At 41.5% G+C, this 20584-nt stretch overlaps 1 protein-coding gene across 3 annotated transcripts in view; it reads left to right on the top strand.

Moving 5' to 3' along the window:
* The first annotated feature begins 1538 nt into the window (after nt 1-1538).
* Nucleotides 1539-20584, top strand: part of USP25 (ubiquitin specific peptidase 25) — a 74299-nt gene continuing 55253 nt past the window's right edge. For 2 of the 3 annotated variants that reach the window (XM_063126753.1, XM_063126751.1), the window contains exons 1-2: nt 1539-1675; nt 19888-19965. In XM_063126753.1, the coding sequence (XP_062982823.1) occupies nt 1631-1675; nt 19888-19965 (123 nt within the window). In that variant the 5' untranslated portion in view covers nt 1539-1630. The remainder of the gene's footprint in view (nt 1676-19887; nt 19966-20584) is intronic. The other variant, XM_063126750.1, reaches the window with a different exon arrangement.

Here is a 20584-nt window from a genome sequence, read left to right as displayed (position 1 = left end):
GCAACAATAAAATAACAACCAAAACAATAATACAGCTGGGGAAAGTATCAAACTATTAATCTATAAAAGCCTTACAAATATTAATGAGCCAGCTGTAAAACCGGTAATAAAAACAATGAATTAAAAATTAAATCCCTGCTGGAAGAGGAAGATTTTAGTCTGGTGTCTAAATGAACCTAATTGGGAAGGGCATTCCACAAATGGGGGCCATTGCAGATTTCCTTGGTAGCTGCCTATTGGACCATTGTGGTTAGTGAAACCCAGAAAAGAGCCTCCAAAGATGATTTTAATAATTGGACAGAACATATGCAATGAAGTGTTCCTTCAGGCACACCTGACTTACACTGTTTAGGGCTTTAAAAGGCAGCATCAGCACGTAGAAACTGACTGGCAACCAGTGAACTTGAGGCAGCACTGAAGTAGTATGTTTGAAATGGCCACTCCCCATAAGCAGCCTGGCTGCTTTATTCTGCACTAACTGACGTTTCAAGACCATCTTCAGAGGTAGCTCCACGTATAATGCACTGCAGTAATCTATGCAGGAGTTTACAAGTACACTGATAACTGTATTCAGTCTATCTCTGCCTAGGTCGCGTGGTAACTGATATATCAGCTGAAGCTGATAACAGGCACTTCATACCACTGATAGAGCAGGATCTAAGAGAATCCAGAGGCTACAAAATGTACACTAGATCAGAACACCTGAATAGTGCTAATACCAAAGTTGGGATGTAGTTACACAGCAGTGCAAGGAACAGTCTCCTTTCTTACACAGAAGTGTTCCCTTTCATGCAGCGCAACCCTAAATGTGTCCTACTGCTGTGGCTTGTAAACTGCATATACATTTAGGATTGTAGCTGAGCGGTCTTATTCTAGGCCCCTTATGCCCACTCCTCCCCCCCTCTCTCTGGTCATGGAAGGATCAGCCACCTCATCCTCCCACTCTTTCATCCATTTGCTCCTCTTGGTGGTACAGTGGGAGTTGCAGGCCTTTCACCCCCTGTCTAAACGTGCTTAGGACTGCATCCTAAATCTGGACTCGTCTCCCCTCCCTAGCAAAACGACCACGCCACCGTCTCCCCTCACTAGCCACTGGTCGGCTGCTTTCCCCCAGGAAAGAGGTTGCCGCGTTCCGCCTGCAGCTGCTTCGCCCCTCTCTGAGCCGAAGCTGCAATCCCAGCCCCCCTGACCTGGGCCTAAGAAGCCCCACTAAACTCGGCAGGACTTATTTCCGCGCAGGCATGTACAGCACCGCGCTCTGTGCCGTCCGGAAGGGAAGCGGTGTGGAGGAATGGGAGGAGCCGAAGCGCATTCCAGGGCCGGGCAGGCTTGGTTGAGGCGGGCGGGGGCGCGTACGCCAGTAAGCGAGCGACAGATACGGCGCCGGGCCTGAGCGCGCCCTCTCCTTTCCCGGGGCTGCTGCTGCTGCTTGCCTGGGCGGCGCGTCACGTCACGGCTGCGGAGGCCTCCCCCCGCCCCGGCCCCGTCCTTCGCCTCTTCCTGCAGCCGCCCGCATCTACTCTCCGGCCCCGCTGCCTTCCAGCGAGCCCTCCCCGCCCGTTGCCAGCTCCGCTCCCTTTCTGAACTCCCTGAGGCCGGCGGGGAGGGAAGCCCAAGTCGGGAAGGGGCCATGACTGTGGAGCAGAATGTGTTGCAGCAGACCAACTCGCAGAAGGTAAGGCAGAACCCGGCCAGCTGGGTGTAGGTGTCGGGGAAAGGACAGGCGGCTGCTCCGCTAAGGCCGCTGCAGGTGGCTTCCTCGCAGCGGACCGCTCCGCCACGCCAGGGCCTGGCTTTCTTGCGCCGCCGAGGAGCCGAAGCGGGTCTGCGTCCTCCCTCGCCTGCTTCCTCTGTGACCTTTGCGTCGAGAGAGAGGGGCAGGCGCGGGTTTGGCTGCTCCTCCCGACATGGTGAGGGAAGGGGATGCTTGTGAAGCAGCTCCGAGCTGCCCCCCTTTTTGTCATCATTGCTCACGTCTCCCCTTCACCCCACCCCGTTTCCCCGCTTCTCCTTTCTCCCCAATTTATCATGCCTCCTCGCTTACCTTGTCAAAAGAAGTGCCCACGGTGCGTGTGTGTGTTGGGGGGTGAGATCCAGCATTTCTATCCCCAATTCACCTTCACTGCGATGCCACTTTATTTTTAAACAGAGAGATTGACGTCTTCATCCTCCCCCAGTTCTTGTGTCCCGAGACACGCCTCTGTTCTGACCATGTCAGCGCTCCAACCAGTCCTGTAATTGTCCGAGAGGATGGGTAAACAAAAATATGAGGGTTGCGTCCTTAAAATGGTAGCTGGTGCAGTTAGTTTAAGACTTTCAGAGAAATCAGTAATGTATATCCTTAAAAACGGATCACTCTAGAAGTGGTGTGCTTCTTTTTCTTCTTTCTATTATTAATCTTTGACCAGTAGAACCAATTGTTACATGGTAAAGGGATGGTTGGACACAGGAGTTCTTAACATGAATTTGCCAGGGGAGGATAGCTTAAGTTTAGACGCTTGGCTAACTATCAGTAACAGTAGATTTCAAGTGTGTATCTACTTGTTTTGAGGTATGACTCCCACTTTTGGAGAAGAGTTATCTCACGTTTATATAAAGCATCTGAGCAAACTTGCCTCAAGTAAACTTTACATGCCCCAAGTAAAGTCGTCTGTCAGTATGCAAGAGTCGTTCCTGTTTTTAACATCTTGAGAGCCTTTTGATGTAAAACTGCCACCCTTGAATGTACGGTCCAAGTTTGTATAGTACATTTAAATACTACCCTTCCTCCAAGGAAGAGAGGGTGGTTTACAAGGTTTTGTCCTGCTCCCTGTTTTACTTCTACTTTAAAATTCCTGTGAGGTAGGTTAAGCAGAGATGATGACTGACCCAAGGTCACCCAGTAAGTTTTATGATTGAGTAGAGGTTTGAATCTATGTCCCTGGGTCTGATCAAAATAGCCTCTCTGCTATATCATGATATGGTATGAAAGTGTTCATTGTAAGACTATATATTGATGTTTTTAGAAGTCTGACATATGTTGGTGAGTCAGATATGATCATCTGGCATGGTATGGAATCTTTGCAATTCATCACTCTGTTTGACTCATGTGCATGTGTGTGTATGGCTACTAAAAATGGGAACTGAGTGTAATTGACTAATGTGAGATGAATGAGGAAGTTCCAGTTTTAATTTGGTTTGCAGAGATGCTGCATGTCCTCCTGCAACCCCACTGAATTTGTTACATGTTACAAAATTAGTAACTTAGCTAACCTGCCTGCTTTTTCCTTATGTACTTCTTTCCACTCTCCTGTGCCATCCTTTTGCAAATCCCATTTTTTGTGTCTGTTCCAAATGCCTTCGAAGATAACTAATAAAATGCAAGGTTTACAGTAATCAGTTCTTGTGCATTAACCAGCTTTTGAAATGGTAGTCTTCTTCTCCTCCAGTACTTCAGCAGTCAAATGCTTCACTTTTGTGCTCCTCATCTTTGAACTGTTAGCACTCCAGTAAGCATTTGATGACAGCTGTTCATCTTTGCATCCATGATGAAAAGTAATTGGCTGGTGGTCATATCCCATATTCCATGCACTGTGTAAGGAAATATGAAATACTTCCATTGAAAAGTTCACCCTTTCAGTTCAGTGTCCAGGAAGTATGATTGTTACTCTGTTCTTCAGGACAGTCTGAACTGTCTCTTTGCCACAGTTTTCACAGGGATGTTTGAAACAGATGTGCTCAAACTACTGCTTAGACATTGGAAACCCATAGTCATATTTCTCTTCAGTCCAGAAGGAAGTGGTCATAGGAATGCTTAGTGTGTGTGTGTGTGTGTGTGTGCCAAAATAAGCTTATTGTGACAAAGTTTGGTGTCTTCCAGCATGGTTGTTCTGTTTCATTTTCCCACCTCTTGCTTCTCTTAAAAATATGTTTCCCTTGTTGTAATTGATATTTGCTATGGTCTTGCTCATCTTGTGAAATAAAAGGGATCGTTACTTTATGGGAAATATTGTATAGACTGAAGTTGGTGAGAATCATGTTTGTGTTGCTATTGTGAGTCGTTAAATGCACCTCCTTGAGTTGGATAGGTAAACAACCCGCATGTGTTGAAATGAGAAAGACAAGATGAAACAACCCAAATTAAAGTAGTATAGGGAGAGTGGCTTGTTTTTTGTTTTGCCAGGGAGCAAAAGAGCTACTCCTATTACTGGTTTAAAAACAGAGCCAGGCAATTTCCAATTATTGCTACTCATGTTAGTCCTTCATATTTTAATTACCTGCCCTTATAAGCATACACTGTTCAGGAACCAGGCCCTAACAGCTTGACTAATTATTTCCCATAGTGAACTCCCACAGAAGAATGTAGTCCAATATGTATTGCTACGAGTGGTTGTCACTGTATCTTTTGTAATGTAAACTGCATACATTTTTATGAAAGTGTGGTGCTTAGATGATAGGGCTATTTCCATGAGAACTGCAGTTTGATAGGATAGACTCTCCCCTTTCCATAACCTAAAAAGCTTTGATCTGCTAATCTGTCGTATAGAAACTCTTAAGAAATTCATGATATACTAAGGCTCCAGGTAAGTGTGTATATACTATGATATACGCACTTACCTGGGACTATGTCCCATTTAACTCAGTGTAACTTACTTCTGGGTAGATGTGCATAAGATTGCACTGTAAATGGTCTTTTATTTCTACATCTGGAATAAAACCCAAAAAAATACTGTGTTCATACCAAACTTAACTTCTGAAGTATTCTGTATAGGAATTGCAAATACTTTGGAAACGGTTGCATTGGTGAACTGTGTAAGTGCAGATTTGAGACCTGTTCAGCTATTTAATGATGATCATGAAAAGCTACAGATTAAATGGTGATAAGTCTAATGTTTGAAGTGATGTTTATTTGAAACAATGTTGGTTCTTGTCATATTATCATATATATGATAATAGCATATAGGAACCTGCCAGGTACTACTGCTCAGTCAATTTCAGGCCTACTAATATGTATTGAGTGTCTTGTGTGTAAAGGACAGTGATAGAAGTAGAATTCAGTAATATAAGCAGCTGGAGCAAAATATTAAATTATGAGAAGGAGATTGTTTTAATATAGGTTGTAATTTTATAGATATGCACTGAGAATTTTTAAAAGGTCACCTAGTGCATTAAAGTCTCATCAAGTGTAGTCAAAAGTATTTGAAATAATATTATAAGTTAGGTTTCAGTTTCAAGGTTGGCTTGTGGCTTCAGTGGGTCCTTGGCATGGTCTCCCTGATGCAGCCCAGTCTCGCTCTGCTGCCCTATTGCGAGTCCCTACTGCTGTGCATGGCGGTCGTGGCTGCTGCCACTAGTTACTAAATTCATGTTTCCCTAGTGGGCAGTGATACTTCTGAATCTGGTCTGATCCTTGGCAGCAGTTGCCACCTTAGATTGCCCACAATTTCAGCAGTCTAAGGTCATCTGTCTCACCTTCTGACTGCTGTGGAGCATGTCCAGGAGGAGATGAGTGACTGGTGGCCATAGCAGCCTGATTGGGGCAGCCAGGACTGCAAGATTGCTGGCTAGTTGCCCTGATGAGAGTTGATGATGGGCCCTTCTGAGCCCCTCGGCTCTCAGCAGGTGTCCGACCATGCTGACATCTGACACCAGCCATGTTTAGTTCCATGTGACAATTAAAGACAGTTGAATCACACACACACACACGGGATTCCCAAGTTGAGGGAATGTGTAAGAGAGGATAGCCCTTATTCACAAGAAATGGCACTAGCTTCATTTGAACTTTAAGTAAGTGACTAGTCTCAGGACTGTGGAGGACGTAAAAAGGGTTGCCATATTTCAATCTTCCAGTCCCTGCCCTCGCTGGCTACCTATAACAAAAGCAGGTGACCCTAAAAAGCATTTTTTAAGGGTCTCTTCATCTCTATCTTTTATGTTTTAATTATTGAAGATGCAAATACATGATGTTTCAGTCTTTTAGGGTATAATTAATTACTTTAATTAATACTATAATTACTGGGTGGCGGCGGCTCCTTGTCTATAGTAAAAACAATGGGAGTGATGTACACTGTACTCTGGGAGAATGTTTCTTAAAAATCCAAATATTTTGACATCTGAAGCATTTAAAAATTCTATTACATAATGTACCACCACAGTTCTTCTAGCAGTTGCATAATGTTGTCTTTGTTGATGTATATCATCTGTGGTTTTCATATGAATGGATTTCATAGGATAACACAGTGATTTTTCCCCTTATGGTGTCATCTCTCTCATGTTATACTTATTGCAACTCTTAAGAGGGGACATAAAAACACAAACTGTAGCTTGTTGTTAAGAGCACATAAGCAACTTAGGAAGTTTTGTTAAAACGCTCAAATTTTAACCAAGCAAGTTAAAGTCTTTTCAAGGGTCTTCTTAAATTGCTAATGTAGAAAAAAGTATAGGACTCTTTTCAGTTGAATTCCTTAAGAAAGAATTGTTGTTTTTAAATGGATACTGTTGTTTTTATACTGTTTTTATGTTTTTTAATTTTTTGTATACCTTTAATGTTTACTATTTTTAATTGTTGTAAACCACCCAGAGAGCTTCGGCTGTGGGGCGGTATATAAATGTAATAAAATAAATAAATAAATAAATTAAGCTGTTTTAAAGTTCATCATTTGCAAAGAAGTGATCATGCTATGAATTGTTAACACGAGTCCCCCTCTGCTATTTCCTGCCTTAGTTTTAGCATTCTTTACATCCTCAATATTTTACTATATTTATTATATATTTACTTTACTGCATTTTACTATTTTCATGAGCAAGCATACTAGTGAACATTGCTTGATTGCTCTTGTTTGACTCTTCTTGGAAGCAGGAATGGTTAAACTAGTCTGGGCAGAAAAATGTAGCATTGCATCTGAATTGGGTCTTGTGGCTTGACACTTCTCTAACAAGCCAAAATTTGAAGCCAGGGTTTGAAATTGGTTCCAGATCTAGACATGTTAGAGAAGTGACAAGCCAGGATTCGGGTTCTGATATAACACAAAACTTTTCTGCCCTGTCAAATTCCTGATTTAGGTCTTCCCACTTGCAGGAGGAGCCAGGTGGGAGTTATTGGCAAGTGTGCGCTACCATTCTTGCTCATAAATGGTAAGTCAAGATTCTGAGGAATTTTGGCTTAGCATCTTTTGCAAATCAGTGCTTTGCAAGCAACTTCTGGAGGAACTGGGCACAAACTGGAAGAGGCAATACAGACCCACAAAATCTTTGTTTTTCAACAATGTTACTCTTGAAATCATTATTCACTGGTATCTCTTATCAAAATATTCTGTCAAAACTGATTCTGAGTGGAAGAGGAGTGTGCAGATGCAATACTTCTGATCCTAGTGGTGGAATGCTAAATATTTGTGTTGTTTTCAGACTCAGTAGAAACATTTCTAAGATGTAATAATGCTAGTTTTATGTGCTGGCTGCAAGGTTGTTGGAATATACTTATTCAGGTATCAAAGCACCTTGCCAGTAATAGTCAGAAAGGAAAGGTTTTAACCACATTCAAATTATTATTATTTATTTATTTAGCACCATCAGTGTACATGGTGCTGTACATAGTAAAACCTCAAAATAGCCACATAGGCTTACATTCTGACAGAATGTAAGAATTCTGGAGTTGGGGGAAGGGAGGTGACCATACTAGGATACGATGACTCCACTTTTCAGTTTTTGTACATCTGTTGCATTCTCAGTGGTTGTGCTGAATGCCAGTAAAACCGAGGATGGTCAACCAAGGAAGCCTTCTTGGAAAACATCTGTTTTCAGCAGGAGCTGAAAACAACGCAGTGTTGGTGCCTGCCTGACCTCCAGAGACAGAGAGTTCCATAGGAAGGGAGACACTTAAGGCTCTTCTCTAGGTGGATTCCAGTTGGGCCATAGGCCCATGTTGAACCACCAGGAGCATGCACTCTGATAACCTCAGTGATTGGGCAGGTTGGTAACGGCGAAGGTGCTCTCTTAGGTATCCTGGTCCCAAGTTGTTTAGGGCTTTGTACACTAGTATCTAAACCTGGCCTGATAGCAAATAGGCAGCCAGTGTATTTCCCTTAATTGCTGTGTTCTGCACTAACTCCAGCTTCCAAAGCAGCCTTAAGGACAACCCCATGCATTTGCAGTAATCCAGTCTGGAGGTTACTAGCACCTGTACGACTGTGGCCAAGGTATTCCTGTCCAGGAGAGCCCATAGCTGGCGAACCAGCCAAAGCTAGTAAAAGGCACTTTGAGCTGCTGTGACCACTTAGGTCTCCAGCGACAGTAATGGTTCTAGGAGTACCCCCATACTATGAACCTGTTCTTTCAGAGGGAGTGCAACCCCATCCAGAACAGGCAATGAGCCTTTCAGGAACCACTCACCCACAGGGCTTCTGTCTTGCCAGGATTCAATTTCAGTTTATTGGCCCTCATCCAGCCCATTACAGAGGTTAGACATTGATCCAGGACTTGCACAGCTTGGCTCCAAATTCCCTAATATCCATTGCCAGTGGCTTCATATAGATATTAAACAATGTTGGGGACAGGATAGTGGCCTTAGGAACCTCATAGCTCAGTTGCCAAGGGGATGAGAAATAATCACCTAGTGTTACTCTCTGAAATTAGTCCGCAGTTAGGACTGGAACCACTGTAATATAGTGCTTCCAATGTCCATCTCACGAACTCGATCCAGGAGGATATCATGGTCAATGGTATCAAAAGCCAATGAGAAATCATTCTTATTCCTAAGTTTACTGCTTTTAGTCATAGGCCATTGCAAAATAACAAGATGCAAAAACATCTATTGGAACAGAAACAGATATAAACAAGGTGGAAGAAATTACACATTCCATATAAAAGCATTCACATTGAGGAATACAACTTAAAACATCCACATTTAAAATACACCTTAAATCTTAATTCAATTACTTAATTGAATCTGACAATGGAATCACCACCAGTATGACCACTAAGACAGGACTAACTAAGATAATATTAACGTTCAGTTTAGAAATGTTCAAATTTAAAAGGAACCTTAAAATTTGGAAAAATTACTCTGAAAGAAAAGCTTTTCAAATAATTGACAACCCCCCCCCCCCATCACTTTTCAATATATTGCCATTTCATTCAGGGTTCTTGCTCTAATTTTCTTTTCTGCGATTGCATACAATGCAACTTTGTAAGAAACATACTCCTGCTTGTCAGATAGCGGGTGGACAATTATATTCTGAGCTGACCTGCAATATTGTGGTATGAGATATGACAAAAAAGTACTCTGTGGGTCAGGCATACACTGGGCAGCACAATAAATAATTCACTAGATCCTCCATGCAACCATTTCTACAAATGCAGAATCTGTAATTTACAGGAATGTGAAAATACCTGCCATCCAAATAGGCAGGTGGCTTCTGCTTAAATCTTAACTCTGTGAAGGCCTTTAAGAGTGGATAAGTAATGATTGTTAAATACCTTGATTGTTTTTAATTATAGCAAACCATTGTGAGGAGTGATTGTTGTTAATAATCGCCCTATCCATGGATAGGTGAAATGGATGAGAGATCAAGAAGAATTAGCAGGATTGCACTCCCCCTGTCTCTTTCTCAATAAAGGTTATCCATCAGTCCCGTAACAGGTTGAAACCCAGACTGGAATGGGTCTAGATAATCCGAATCCTCCAAGAGCCCCTGCAATTGTTCCGCCACAACCTTCTCTAATACTTTCCCTAAGAAAGGTGTATTTGCAACTGGGCGGTAGTTGTCTAAAACCATTGGAGTGAGAGTGGGCTTCTTCAGGAGTGGTTGCACTACTGCCTCCTTATGAGCAGTAGGAACCACCGTTCCTGTAGAGAAGCATCCCCCACACCCTGGACCCACCCAGTCATACCCCATCAGCTACCATTTTTAGCCAGGAGGGGCAGGGATCAAGAGGGCACATGGTTGGCTGCATTGCTGCAAGGACCTTGTCCATGTCATCAGGCTGCAGCAACTGAAACTGATCCCATAAAATAAGCTCTCTTTCTCCACTATTAAACCTGGAATTCTACATCCGCTTCAAGCACCTCTCCTAGGGCTGCACATGCCAACTTCTGCTTCTAACTGGTTTTTCTCATTTAGTCATTTGACAGAGGTGGAGTCGCAGATTTTCTGCCTTGTCAGTATAGAATTCCTTTGCAACGATATATGATTCACTAGGATATAATCATTGTCATCACTCTCTCCAATAGAAATCTCAGGTGGTGAGTGCCAACAGAATCGGAGCCAAAACCAGAGCACTGAAAAATAAAAATAAATATCAGCATTCTTGGGGAAACCCTGGGATTTGCAGAAGTATGAAGTTTTTTTTTTTTTTAAGTGTATAATATTAAGGGGTGGAGGGAACCACCCCACTGAGAACTGAACATGTTCAGCCAGGAAGAGCCAAGAGATAAATGTTAGTTGAGAAATGAATATCATGGGTGGGGCAGAAAATACACTGCTTCTGCTCCTTAAGCTCCACTACCATTACAGGGCTCCTATTCCAGGAGGAGTACTGCTAGTCTGGGCCAATTCTGTTGCTGGATGCTGTGTTTCTTCTCTCCAGATTTTAATAATATAAAAAATGAATGCGAATAAAGCAAGTACATATATTATTGCATTTCTATCCCGCCTTTTTTCCTCTTGCAAGGAAACTAGGGTAGCTTACATTTTATCCTCACAACAACCCTGTAAGGAAGGTTAGAGTGAGGCCTTATCTACACCAAATAGGATATTGCACTATGAAAGCACTCTGAAAGTGGTATATAAAAGGCAGGAGCCACAGTACTGCTTTATAGCAGTATTGAGGTGCACTGACAACTGTGGGGTCCATTGACACATACCATATACCGTTTTCATACCTCTAAATCCTGCTTGGTGTGGCTCCTGCCTTTTATATACCACTTTCTTACCGCTTTCATAGTGCAATATCCTGCATGGTGAAGATTAGGTCCAAGATTCAGTGACTGGCCCAAAGTTACCCAGTGACATTCATGGCTAAATGGGGACTAGAACCCAGATCTCCTGAGTCCCTTAGCCACTATGCCACGCTGGCTCTGTCAGTTTTCCTACAAGGCCTTTGCCAGCAGTAGTTTTTCTCTTTTAATTGAGTGATTCTGAGTGATTCTGTCTTCCCAGCATGTTATTAAAAATAAGTTTAGGATTTGATTAAGATTCTCACTGGAAGTATTTCATTCTTGGCCATGACATATCCTGCTATCTAATTATACTAGTGAATCATCAGGTTTCCCTGACAAAATATGCTTATAATCTGTCTTGCTTTGGTCACATTCGTTGCAAGACAAGGCTCATGGGAAACTGTCTCTTCTTTGTGAAGTGCACAGTTCCTCACTAGTTTTATCAGGAAGGAGCCAGTGTGGCAGTTTGTGTGATTTTTGTGTGTGTGTGTGTGTGTGTGTGTGTGTGTTTTCACTGTTTTCTTTCATACCATCTTGATGTGAAGCTGAGATCATGATCTCTGTGGACAGAAATGTAATAGGGAAAGATCTTTGATCACCATCTCATTTCACACTACCTGTACAAAAGAGAGTGCCTTTTTAAAGAGGTTTCTCATTTGTTCATCACAGTGTATTCATTAACAAAATCTTTTAAAAGTTTGTATTCTCTTTTGCTACATGATTACCGGAAACTTAATTTTGCATGTAGCCATAATGGGGTGAAGTGGTGACTATTCAGTCTGTATTTAGAAGTGTACTGATCAGATTTGTAAGGCTTTAAATTATTCCTAGTACTTGGAGATATTTTGCTTCCTTCTTAAAATATCATTTTTAAAAAAGGAAGAAAGGGGGAAAACATTCATCCTTTCTCTCTCTCTCTCTCGTCCTCATTTGTTGGTCTGTTGGTTGTGGCTTGCTGATTTTCTGCAGAAAGTTGTTTGATTTTGATAGGAGTATTTTTTACTTAATGTGGTCCCTGCTATGAAAATGGTATCTTTATTTTCCAGAATCCTTTGAATGGTGGGTTTCCCCACATGTTCTTTGATCTAGGATGCCATGCTTTACATCTGTTGAGGGAACTCAGTGGGAGATTCTTCTGAACAGGCATTTATGGGATCATACTGTTACTCTTTGTAGAATTTGATAGCCCTGACTTTTTCTACTGAAAGTATTTTTGTGGCTTTACCTGTTTCTTGACCAATCATGGGGAGTATACCATCTCACATCACTTTAAGCCAGGAATCCCCGCACTAGCAGATAGCTTGCTCAATTTATGCTTTAATAATTGTGGATTCCTGGCTTAAAGTGATGTGCAAACAAAGCAACTGTTTTAAAAGATCCTAGTCTTTCCCAACAGGGTGCCCTCCAGATGTTCTGAACTATACCACATTGGGTAATGCTGCCCTAGATATTGGGCTGGTTCACCCCCAGTGTGGGTTACCAATGGGGAATGTTGCATTGTGCTGGGCACCTGTAGATGCCACTTTTGCATGGCACCTGCCGGATGGGTTGTCGTTTCATGCAAATTCAGGTGTCAGAGATTGTTTGAGGGTTAGATAACTCTCAACCCTAAAACAGTTGGTTGAACTATGAATTGAAAGATAAAATTAGCTCATCTGTAAACTTGTCAAATGTTACTAGGTCGGCCACTACCTCTCAATCTCAGCATCTTCCTTTCCAACTTGCACCAAAATAATAATGCTGGCCTACCTTCTCATCGACACACTTCTTGCATTCTGTTTTTGTGCTGTGACTTGGACACATCCTGAGGTTAGTTTTACCTCTTTACATATGTGGAAGTGCGCTGAAGCGTTGGATTTAAAAAATGCAGAACATGCAAATTGTAAACTTGCATTCTAATAGGGTGAGCCACTGTCCGGATCTAATAACTTGTAAGATCAGGTTGTGAAATCCTAAGTCCTGACAGTCATGCTTGGTCTGTGGTCTGGGTCTTATGGTAGCAGAGCTACCAACAGGCTGGTGTATTTGAAAACTGTGTGAATAGCTAGAGATTCGTTACCAGAGGTATGATGTATTTGGGGCTTTGATTAGTAAAGAACTTGTATTTCCTTTGATTGGCAAATGGGCTTTATTTGGGAGGTTCCACTGAACTTGGCCTACTTTGGACATAGCCATACCTGCAACACCATGATGTCGTGATTCCAAGCCCTTCCACCAAGATGTGAGACAGTAAAGAAGTCTGCTAAGAAATCCACAAAGTTTTATTCAGTAAATAGACATCTCTTCACACCTGAAGGGAGTGTGAATGCTAGGAGCTATCCTCTAAGCTTAACAAAGCAGTTGCCTATCAACTAAATGGACAGTTTCCCACCGTGCCCAACAGGATTTTACTGAACCTCTCCTTCAGGGGGGTCTTCAAGGTGTAACCTCTGGTGAGTGGCCAGCTTAGTGGACTGCCTTCCACCTCGTCTCGATTTTACCCGCTTGACCCTGTGGTGGACTATGAGATCCGAAGCCCCCTCTTCTTCAACAAAGAATGGTCCCAGGGAGGGGCAGGATGATCTCTGAGCCTGGGCGTCCTGTTAGATAGGCTCCTGGGAAGATTCCTCCTTCAGTCCTGGAGAGTATTGGAGAATTTCCTCCCCTATTTCCTGTCTTGGTTTGTCTTCTTCTTCTTCTTCTTCTTCTTCTTCTTCTTCTTCTTCTTCTTCTTCTTCTTCTTCTTCTTCAAGCTCCAGGTCTGATTTGGGTTATACGCCAGAGAGACCAAGCCTGATCCTAACACGTAAACATCTGTTTGCACTCCTAAAGTATCGGTTGTTAACCAAAACAATGCTACTTTTACCAATAGTCATTTCTAAATCAGACTATTAGACTCTTATGTATTTAATACAAACAGAACATAGAAGTTTTCAGTATAATGAAGTTCAAGAATACTTTTCATAACAAAACCAAAAATAGAAACAGTTTAAACTACATTTATTTAAAGAACTACATATTTTAAAAGAACATTTAAAATGACAGATATTATTCACTAAGGATGCAATAGAAATCCTGTAACTCCCAGCATTTCTTAGTCAGCAGTTCTGTATAAGATTATGCCTTAAATCCTATACAGCAGTTTTGTGTGGTTTAAATTTACTAAGATTGTGTCTGAAGATAGTGCACTAAAGTAATCTTACAATTGTTTACTTGACCATAAGTAATGAAAGTCAGTGAATACCATACAACTCCCTTGTCTCTGTAAAACATTCACTCCCTAACTAGTATTGCAGAGCTTTCAGCTTTGAAGGGAATACTGTTACTTGTACAGCGTGTACAAGCTTGATCATTATATAATAGTATGTGGCACACATCTTTGCACTATTAAATATAGACAGACTTGGGTAGATAGTCAGTGTTGCATTTTAACATTTTATTTACCTCTTGAAGTAGGCTAATCTGAGAGATTGATATTTCCTGAAGGTGTTGTAGACCAGAAGGCTTGTGTGTTTGCTCATAGTCCTACTGTAGCAGGGAAGATGTAGTTCTCATTCAAACGATGTAAAAGCTGAACCACTCTTAGGGGCTGTTCACACAACATGCTAAACTACAGTGGTTAAGTGTGGATTGTTCGCTGAACCTTGGGTTGTTTTTTGATCCATAGATTATAATGCTGTCTGAACCCAGGACATTTTCTACAGGGTGGCTTGTTAATCACACAGGGTGGCTTGTTAACTGCCCTGAAACCCCCAACAACAAACCATGGGTTTTCAAGGTGGCTTTTTTGAGAAAAATATGTCACACTGTGTGGGTAACAAGTCACCCTGCAGAAAATGTCCTGGGCGTTGGCAACAAGGATTTAGTGTGAAATTGGAATTTGACAAAATGCTTGAAGTGAAAATGATTTGATATACTGAGAAAACTTTAGAGAGCACCAAGTTGGGGAGGGCTGCTTTGGGAACATAAAGCAACCTTTATGTTCCTAAAGTTACTTTATGTACAACTTGGTTTGTTCTTAAAAAATATCATTATGTTTTAACACTTTTAAAAGTAAACTCAGTTAATAAATTTCTAATTATTCTCTGAATAAACTATACTTTTACGTTTAATGTACCAAACATGATAATTTTATGAGCAAACCAAGATAAACATATTTTAGGTTCCTATTTAATGTCTGACAAAGTAATCTGAATTGTCCGAGAAGCAGGAATAACTGGAGACAGAGGAAGACGGGTGTACAGCATCTGCTCCTATTTGTAAGGAAGTTTAAGGAAATTCCTAAATATGTTTATGGGGTGCAGCTTAGGGAAAACTTATCTGAAGGAAAAGCTATTGAAATTTTATTTCGCCAGGGAAGACTCAGTTTAGGAATGGTAAGAAATCATATTTAATTTAAGATCCTTTAAGAAATTTAAACTTATTAATGGAAGAGTGACATTGTATTCACTTTTGTAAATTATTTCTATTAATGAACATCTGTTTTGTTGTCGTTGTTCACTTTGAAAGTTGTCTCTAGTAGTAGTGTCAATCCCATGCCTACACCATAGGAACCAGGCTACTGAGTTACTTTTAAGTAGAGAAAAGTTATTCTAATGGCAGCAGTTAAAAAGATATATAGCTGGGGCACATTTCCTAGTGGTGAGGACTAAGTAAAAATGTTATTAAAAACTGTGGCAGTGAATTCTATAGACACAAGCCTCAAAGTTAATTAAAAAAGAAAAAATGGTCCTAGAGAATGCCCCACCTCCTGCTTTTTTCTGATTTTTTCCGGGATGTTCACATCTCTAAGTCTGACCTATGTTTTGCCTGTTACGTTTTGTCAGTGGGCCCAAGTTGGTACTGAGGACCTGTAAGCTGCTTTCATTTTCTGGGTGCAGTGGACTACTATAATTAGGGATGTATGACTAACAATGTAAGTTTCACTTAGGGCCTTACTAGACCCAGCCTGATAAGCCGGCATGGAGGTGGGGCGACGGCGCGCTAAGTTTAGTGCACGCTGCCCCGCCTCCTAGACGGCCGACGTGCAGGGACTACGGAAGCCCTGCAGCATCGGCCATTTTTGTTTGTTTGTTAAAGGGGCCACGTGTGGCCCAAGACTCCGGACAAGGTAAGGTTTTTTTTTTACTTACGCCCCCCATCCGCCCTCCCTTCCCATCCCCGTCTTCGCCCTCCACCCTCCCATGTGTCGCCCTCCACCCCCTCGCCCTCCCGTGTGTCGCCCTCCGCCCCCTCGCCCTCCCGTGTGTTGCCCTCCTGTGTGTCGCCCTCCGCCCCCCTCGCCGTCGCGTGTGTCGCCCTCCGCCCCCTATCTCCCCTCCCCCGGGATCCCCCCGGCCCGATGGGCACAGCGCTCGTAGTGCTGTGCCCATTCCGTGGCTTTTCCTGGCTACTCGCGGGTAAGTGAGTAGCCGCAAAAAGCCACGGACCTTCCTAGACGTTCTGCAGCCCCGGCCTCAGGACGCACATCTGGACGCACAGCAGGGAAACCGGGCCTCAAAGTGCGCTAAGGCCTTGTCTAGCAAGGCCCTTAGTTCCTGTTTTTTCCAGTTTGTTCCCATATTTGGGGATTTTCAAAAAGTTTTTGTGAAAATGCATACATATTTTTTGTTTACATTTCGCCATGCATATTTGTATGCAATTTTGACTAATATACCCTTTTTTTGGCAAATAATGCTCCTAATATAATGCATTTTGAGCATTATTTTCATAAATGTATGCACTTTCCCCTAATTTTGTGTATGCATTCTTTTATTGGAGAGCTGCATTGCAAAATTTGGAAAAGTATGAATTTTGAAGGATAATTCAGTCTGTGTCTTAGTTCAAAATTGCAAAATTGGGTAATATTTGCATTAAAATGTGAACTGCATTAATTGCCCCCCCAAGATACCTAACTGTAATTAATACTCCAATTAATTCCTCTTATCAGTTGTACTGACAGATGATAGAAATCAACATACTGATTTGATTTTTCATGTTTTAGGAATTTCTTATAGCTGCATCACTGTATTTGGATTGGGAGAGGTCACATAGGTTTTCTTTGGGGTGGACTAGGTGCCCAGCAGGCATGAAACAGGATATCTAGATTTGAATACTTAAGGGATCCACCAAAAGCCACACATACCCTGGGAGTTTTCTTCTACTGTACTGCATTTGCATCTTTCCAGAACATGACCATGAATAACATGTTTAAAATGACAGAAGAGTATTACCATAGAAACTGCCATACTCACAAGGAGGGGGGAAATTAAAAAAAATGCTATCCAGATATTATACATGCAGCTGCAATGAATGGTATATATTTAAAATCATGGCATAGAAGATGCAATAATGAAATTTCTATATATGTGAAAGCTTCAATTATTTTCCCTTATTAATTAAAAGTGATGACATTATTATTTCTGTAGTTGAATCGAAGTAAACTTGTACAAGGTTAAGCACATAAAATGAGCTTGGTTGGAAAAGATTAAAGACCTTTCTAGTATAGTATCCTGTTTCCCACAGTCGCCAATCAGGTGCTGATGAGAAGCTTACAAGCAGAGAGGTGAGGGCAATAGCACTCTATCGCCATCATTTCCCAGCAACTGGTATTCCAGTGTTAGGTATGTCTGCACTCAGGCCCTAAAGACATTGTGGCATTTTCTATCTCTGTCCTGAACCTGCTTCATGCTGCGGCTAAATGAAAATTGTTAGTATCCAATGACTCCCTTTTGGCAACCTATGTGGGAAAGTTTGGAGTACCTCCAGTTCTGAAGCGATAAATGTCCACATTACACAGCCCACAGCTACAATCAGAGTTTTGTTGGCAGCAGAGTGATTGAGCTTGGAGAATGGAACTCCATAGGGTGCATTCATGCTGTGTCAACATTTTACCTGGCTGTTGCATGCCAATTTGTCAGTTCAGGTAATGGTTATTATCTCCTGTATATAAACATGCATATTGTTTTTAAAAAGTGTCCTCCCTTACATTAAAAAAAAGGGGGGATGGGATTACAGTTGAATGCCATGGCTAGATAGAAAGAAGAAAAAGCTAGATGTTAAGCTATGAAAATGAGGAAGCTGCAAAGTCAGTGCTGTGTGCTTTCTATTCATGCAAGCCTAGATGCTGGGAAAGTCTTTACTAACAGTTCCGGAGGAACTAATGATTTAAACAAAGCACAGAAAGCTTACGTATACAGAGAACAGAAGAAGATAACGACATGAGGCACGTAAACAAGACATCAGAATAACACATTGAGTCTTTACATTTTTTTTTCTTTTTTGGTTCAGTAATCCTCAAGATAACTCCACCTAGAGCACTCATGTCCATTTTCCAAACACTGGTACAAATAAGGTTAGAGAAGTTGTTCTTTCAAGATGAAAGCTTGTTTAATTACATATTGCGAAACATATAAATCTGAGAAATCAGCTGTGAGGTGTAAATCTGTTTAGACACCTGCTATACTAGGTAGCATGACCATAGGTTTCAAGCAGTTAAGCCCTGTGCCCAAGGCTCTTTGGATCCGCATGAAGCAATACACCCTATTACTCAACAGCCGCTCCCCCACTTCACCACTGTTATCAAGTAGCAAGCTGCTTTGTAAACCTTTTTCTTTTCCTATCAAAAGACAAAAAGGTTAAAAAATCCTGCTTTGTTATCTGAAATCCCTTCTGTGACTCCAGCAACTCTTGGGTTCTGGGACTTAGATTGTAGCTAAGCTCTGCTATTATGTTAATGAACTGCTTACACTATGGCCGGATATTCTTTGGGTAAGAACCTAACACTAAGTGAGTATTTCACATAGTGCCTTAACTGTAGTTGCTTTTTATAAGGGCTGTAGGGTGAGCGTTGCCCCCCACCCTCCCAGAACTGGCTATTTGGTGACATCAGCTGCCTAATACAAAAATTGCAGCTGGCCAGTATGTGAGCTATCTTGCTCAAAACATGAGGTTTTAAAATGTACTATAAAATGGCAAGCAATTCTACAAATAAGATAGACAAATTCGAATTTTAAGTGCTTGCATGTCAGCTAACCATGTTTTATTTCATCCCGTAACATTATGTAATTGCTGTTTTAAACATATGTATTAGAAATCTTGTATTGCATAATTTTGTATTTCTATTTGAGGAGGTTCTAGTATTATCATGGGGTTAGGGGGGGAATGCAGCTTCTATACAAGTATTAAAGTTCATGCATGGTGATGGGTTGACAAGAACATTCTGTATAAGAATTTGGAAATCTTGAGGTAACCGTGATTTGATAGCATAGGCTACAGCCATAACTGCAATCATGGCAGGGAAGTGTGTGGGAAATGTTTTTATATTATACTATTTCTTGCTTTGGTGAGACAAAAGTGCCTTATACGGCGTCAGACCCTTGGTCTATTTAGCCCAGTATTGTTGACACTGATTGGCAGTGTCAATCAGTGTAACTCCAGGGTTACAGGCAGGAGGTTTTCCTGTCCTACCTGGAGATGCAAAGGATTGAACCTTGGACCTTCTGCATGCAAAGCATGTGCTCTATCACACTGAGCAAGGAAGACTGAATAGAACCGTATTCCATTAAACTAATGCTCAGAACAGGTATTATTTTAAATCTGTATCTAGCAGGTACGGTGTCTTTTTCTCTTCATTTTTTTCCTTTAGAGTAGGTGGCAGAGATCTAATCTGCTCTTAAAGCCCCCTACCCACCACACTAGGTTCCTTATCAGTATTAGGACCCCCTGTGCTTATTCTAAAAAATGGGTAAAACTGAAAGAAAAAAGATGTAGCTGTTGGATACGGATTTAAAGTCTTTTGGCCCTGACTATTGTTCTATCCTAATTCCTAAGTTCTCATGCAAGGGAGTCCTCTATTTTACCTTCAGCTTATATTCACTACCTGTAGCCCAGGATGGCCTCTGATAATGTTGTTTGAAAGAGGAACTAAAAACTCCACCCAAGTGTTCTTTTTCTGCTACCAAAAGTTTTGTTGTAAACTGGCTTCAATGCTAACCAGCTCTTTAATCCTTCAGCACCAACAGACGTTTCTGAATCAGCTGAGAGAGATCACTGGTATCAATGACACCCAAGTACTGCAGCAAGCCTTGAAGGTATGGTGGTTTTCAAACATGACTGTGTTTGTCCATGTCTAAAATAAGGACGTATTTGTCTGGCAGTGTTTAGTATAATTGTTTTAAGATTATATGATGAATTTGAATGGCTGAGCCTGAATGGTGAAATGTAAGGGTCCTTTGACATGGTTTGAGGAAATGCTTCTGATGCAAATACTCCCCTAAAATACTTTCTTATAATGAAAAACATATAATGGTGACAACTTTAGAATGTGCCATTTGCTGCAGTTCACATTTTTAATTTCTTCCTCCTTTTAACTCTTCTTACCTATACTGTCAGGGGTGGTTTGAGATGCAAATTCAGAATACATACCTTTGGCTTGCGTTTTGTTTACATGGATAAGAAATTCTGTGGTTCTACCCACATCTCCTGTGTCCATTGCTAGATATCTCTCAGGCTATGGAGTGCTTGCTTGATATTATGATCACTTCCGGCTACCTGAGATGCTGGCCTTTGTCTCCACATGGCCATTTTTCTAAGGTGAAACTGGCCAAAAAAGAGCTCTTTGGCAGTGAGATTAGATGATGGATAGGTTGCTTTTCTTCCCGCTTACACACAGCATTAAACTCAAGACTTTGCTACCACTGTCTGGTTGTG

Source organism: Elgaria multicarinata, chromosome 5 (genome assembly GCF_023053635.1).
Source record: "Elgaria multicarinata webbii isolate HBS135686 ecotype San Diego chromosome 5, rElgMul1.1.pri, whole genome shotgun sequence".
Classification (NCBI taxonomy): domain Eukaryota; kingdom Metazoa; phylum Chordata; class Lepidosauria; order Squamata; family Anguidae; genus Elgaria; species Elgaria multicarinata.
This window is presented reverse-complemented; position numbering and strand designations above follow the sequence as displayed.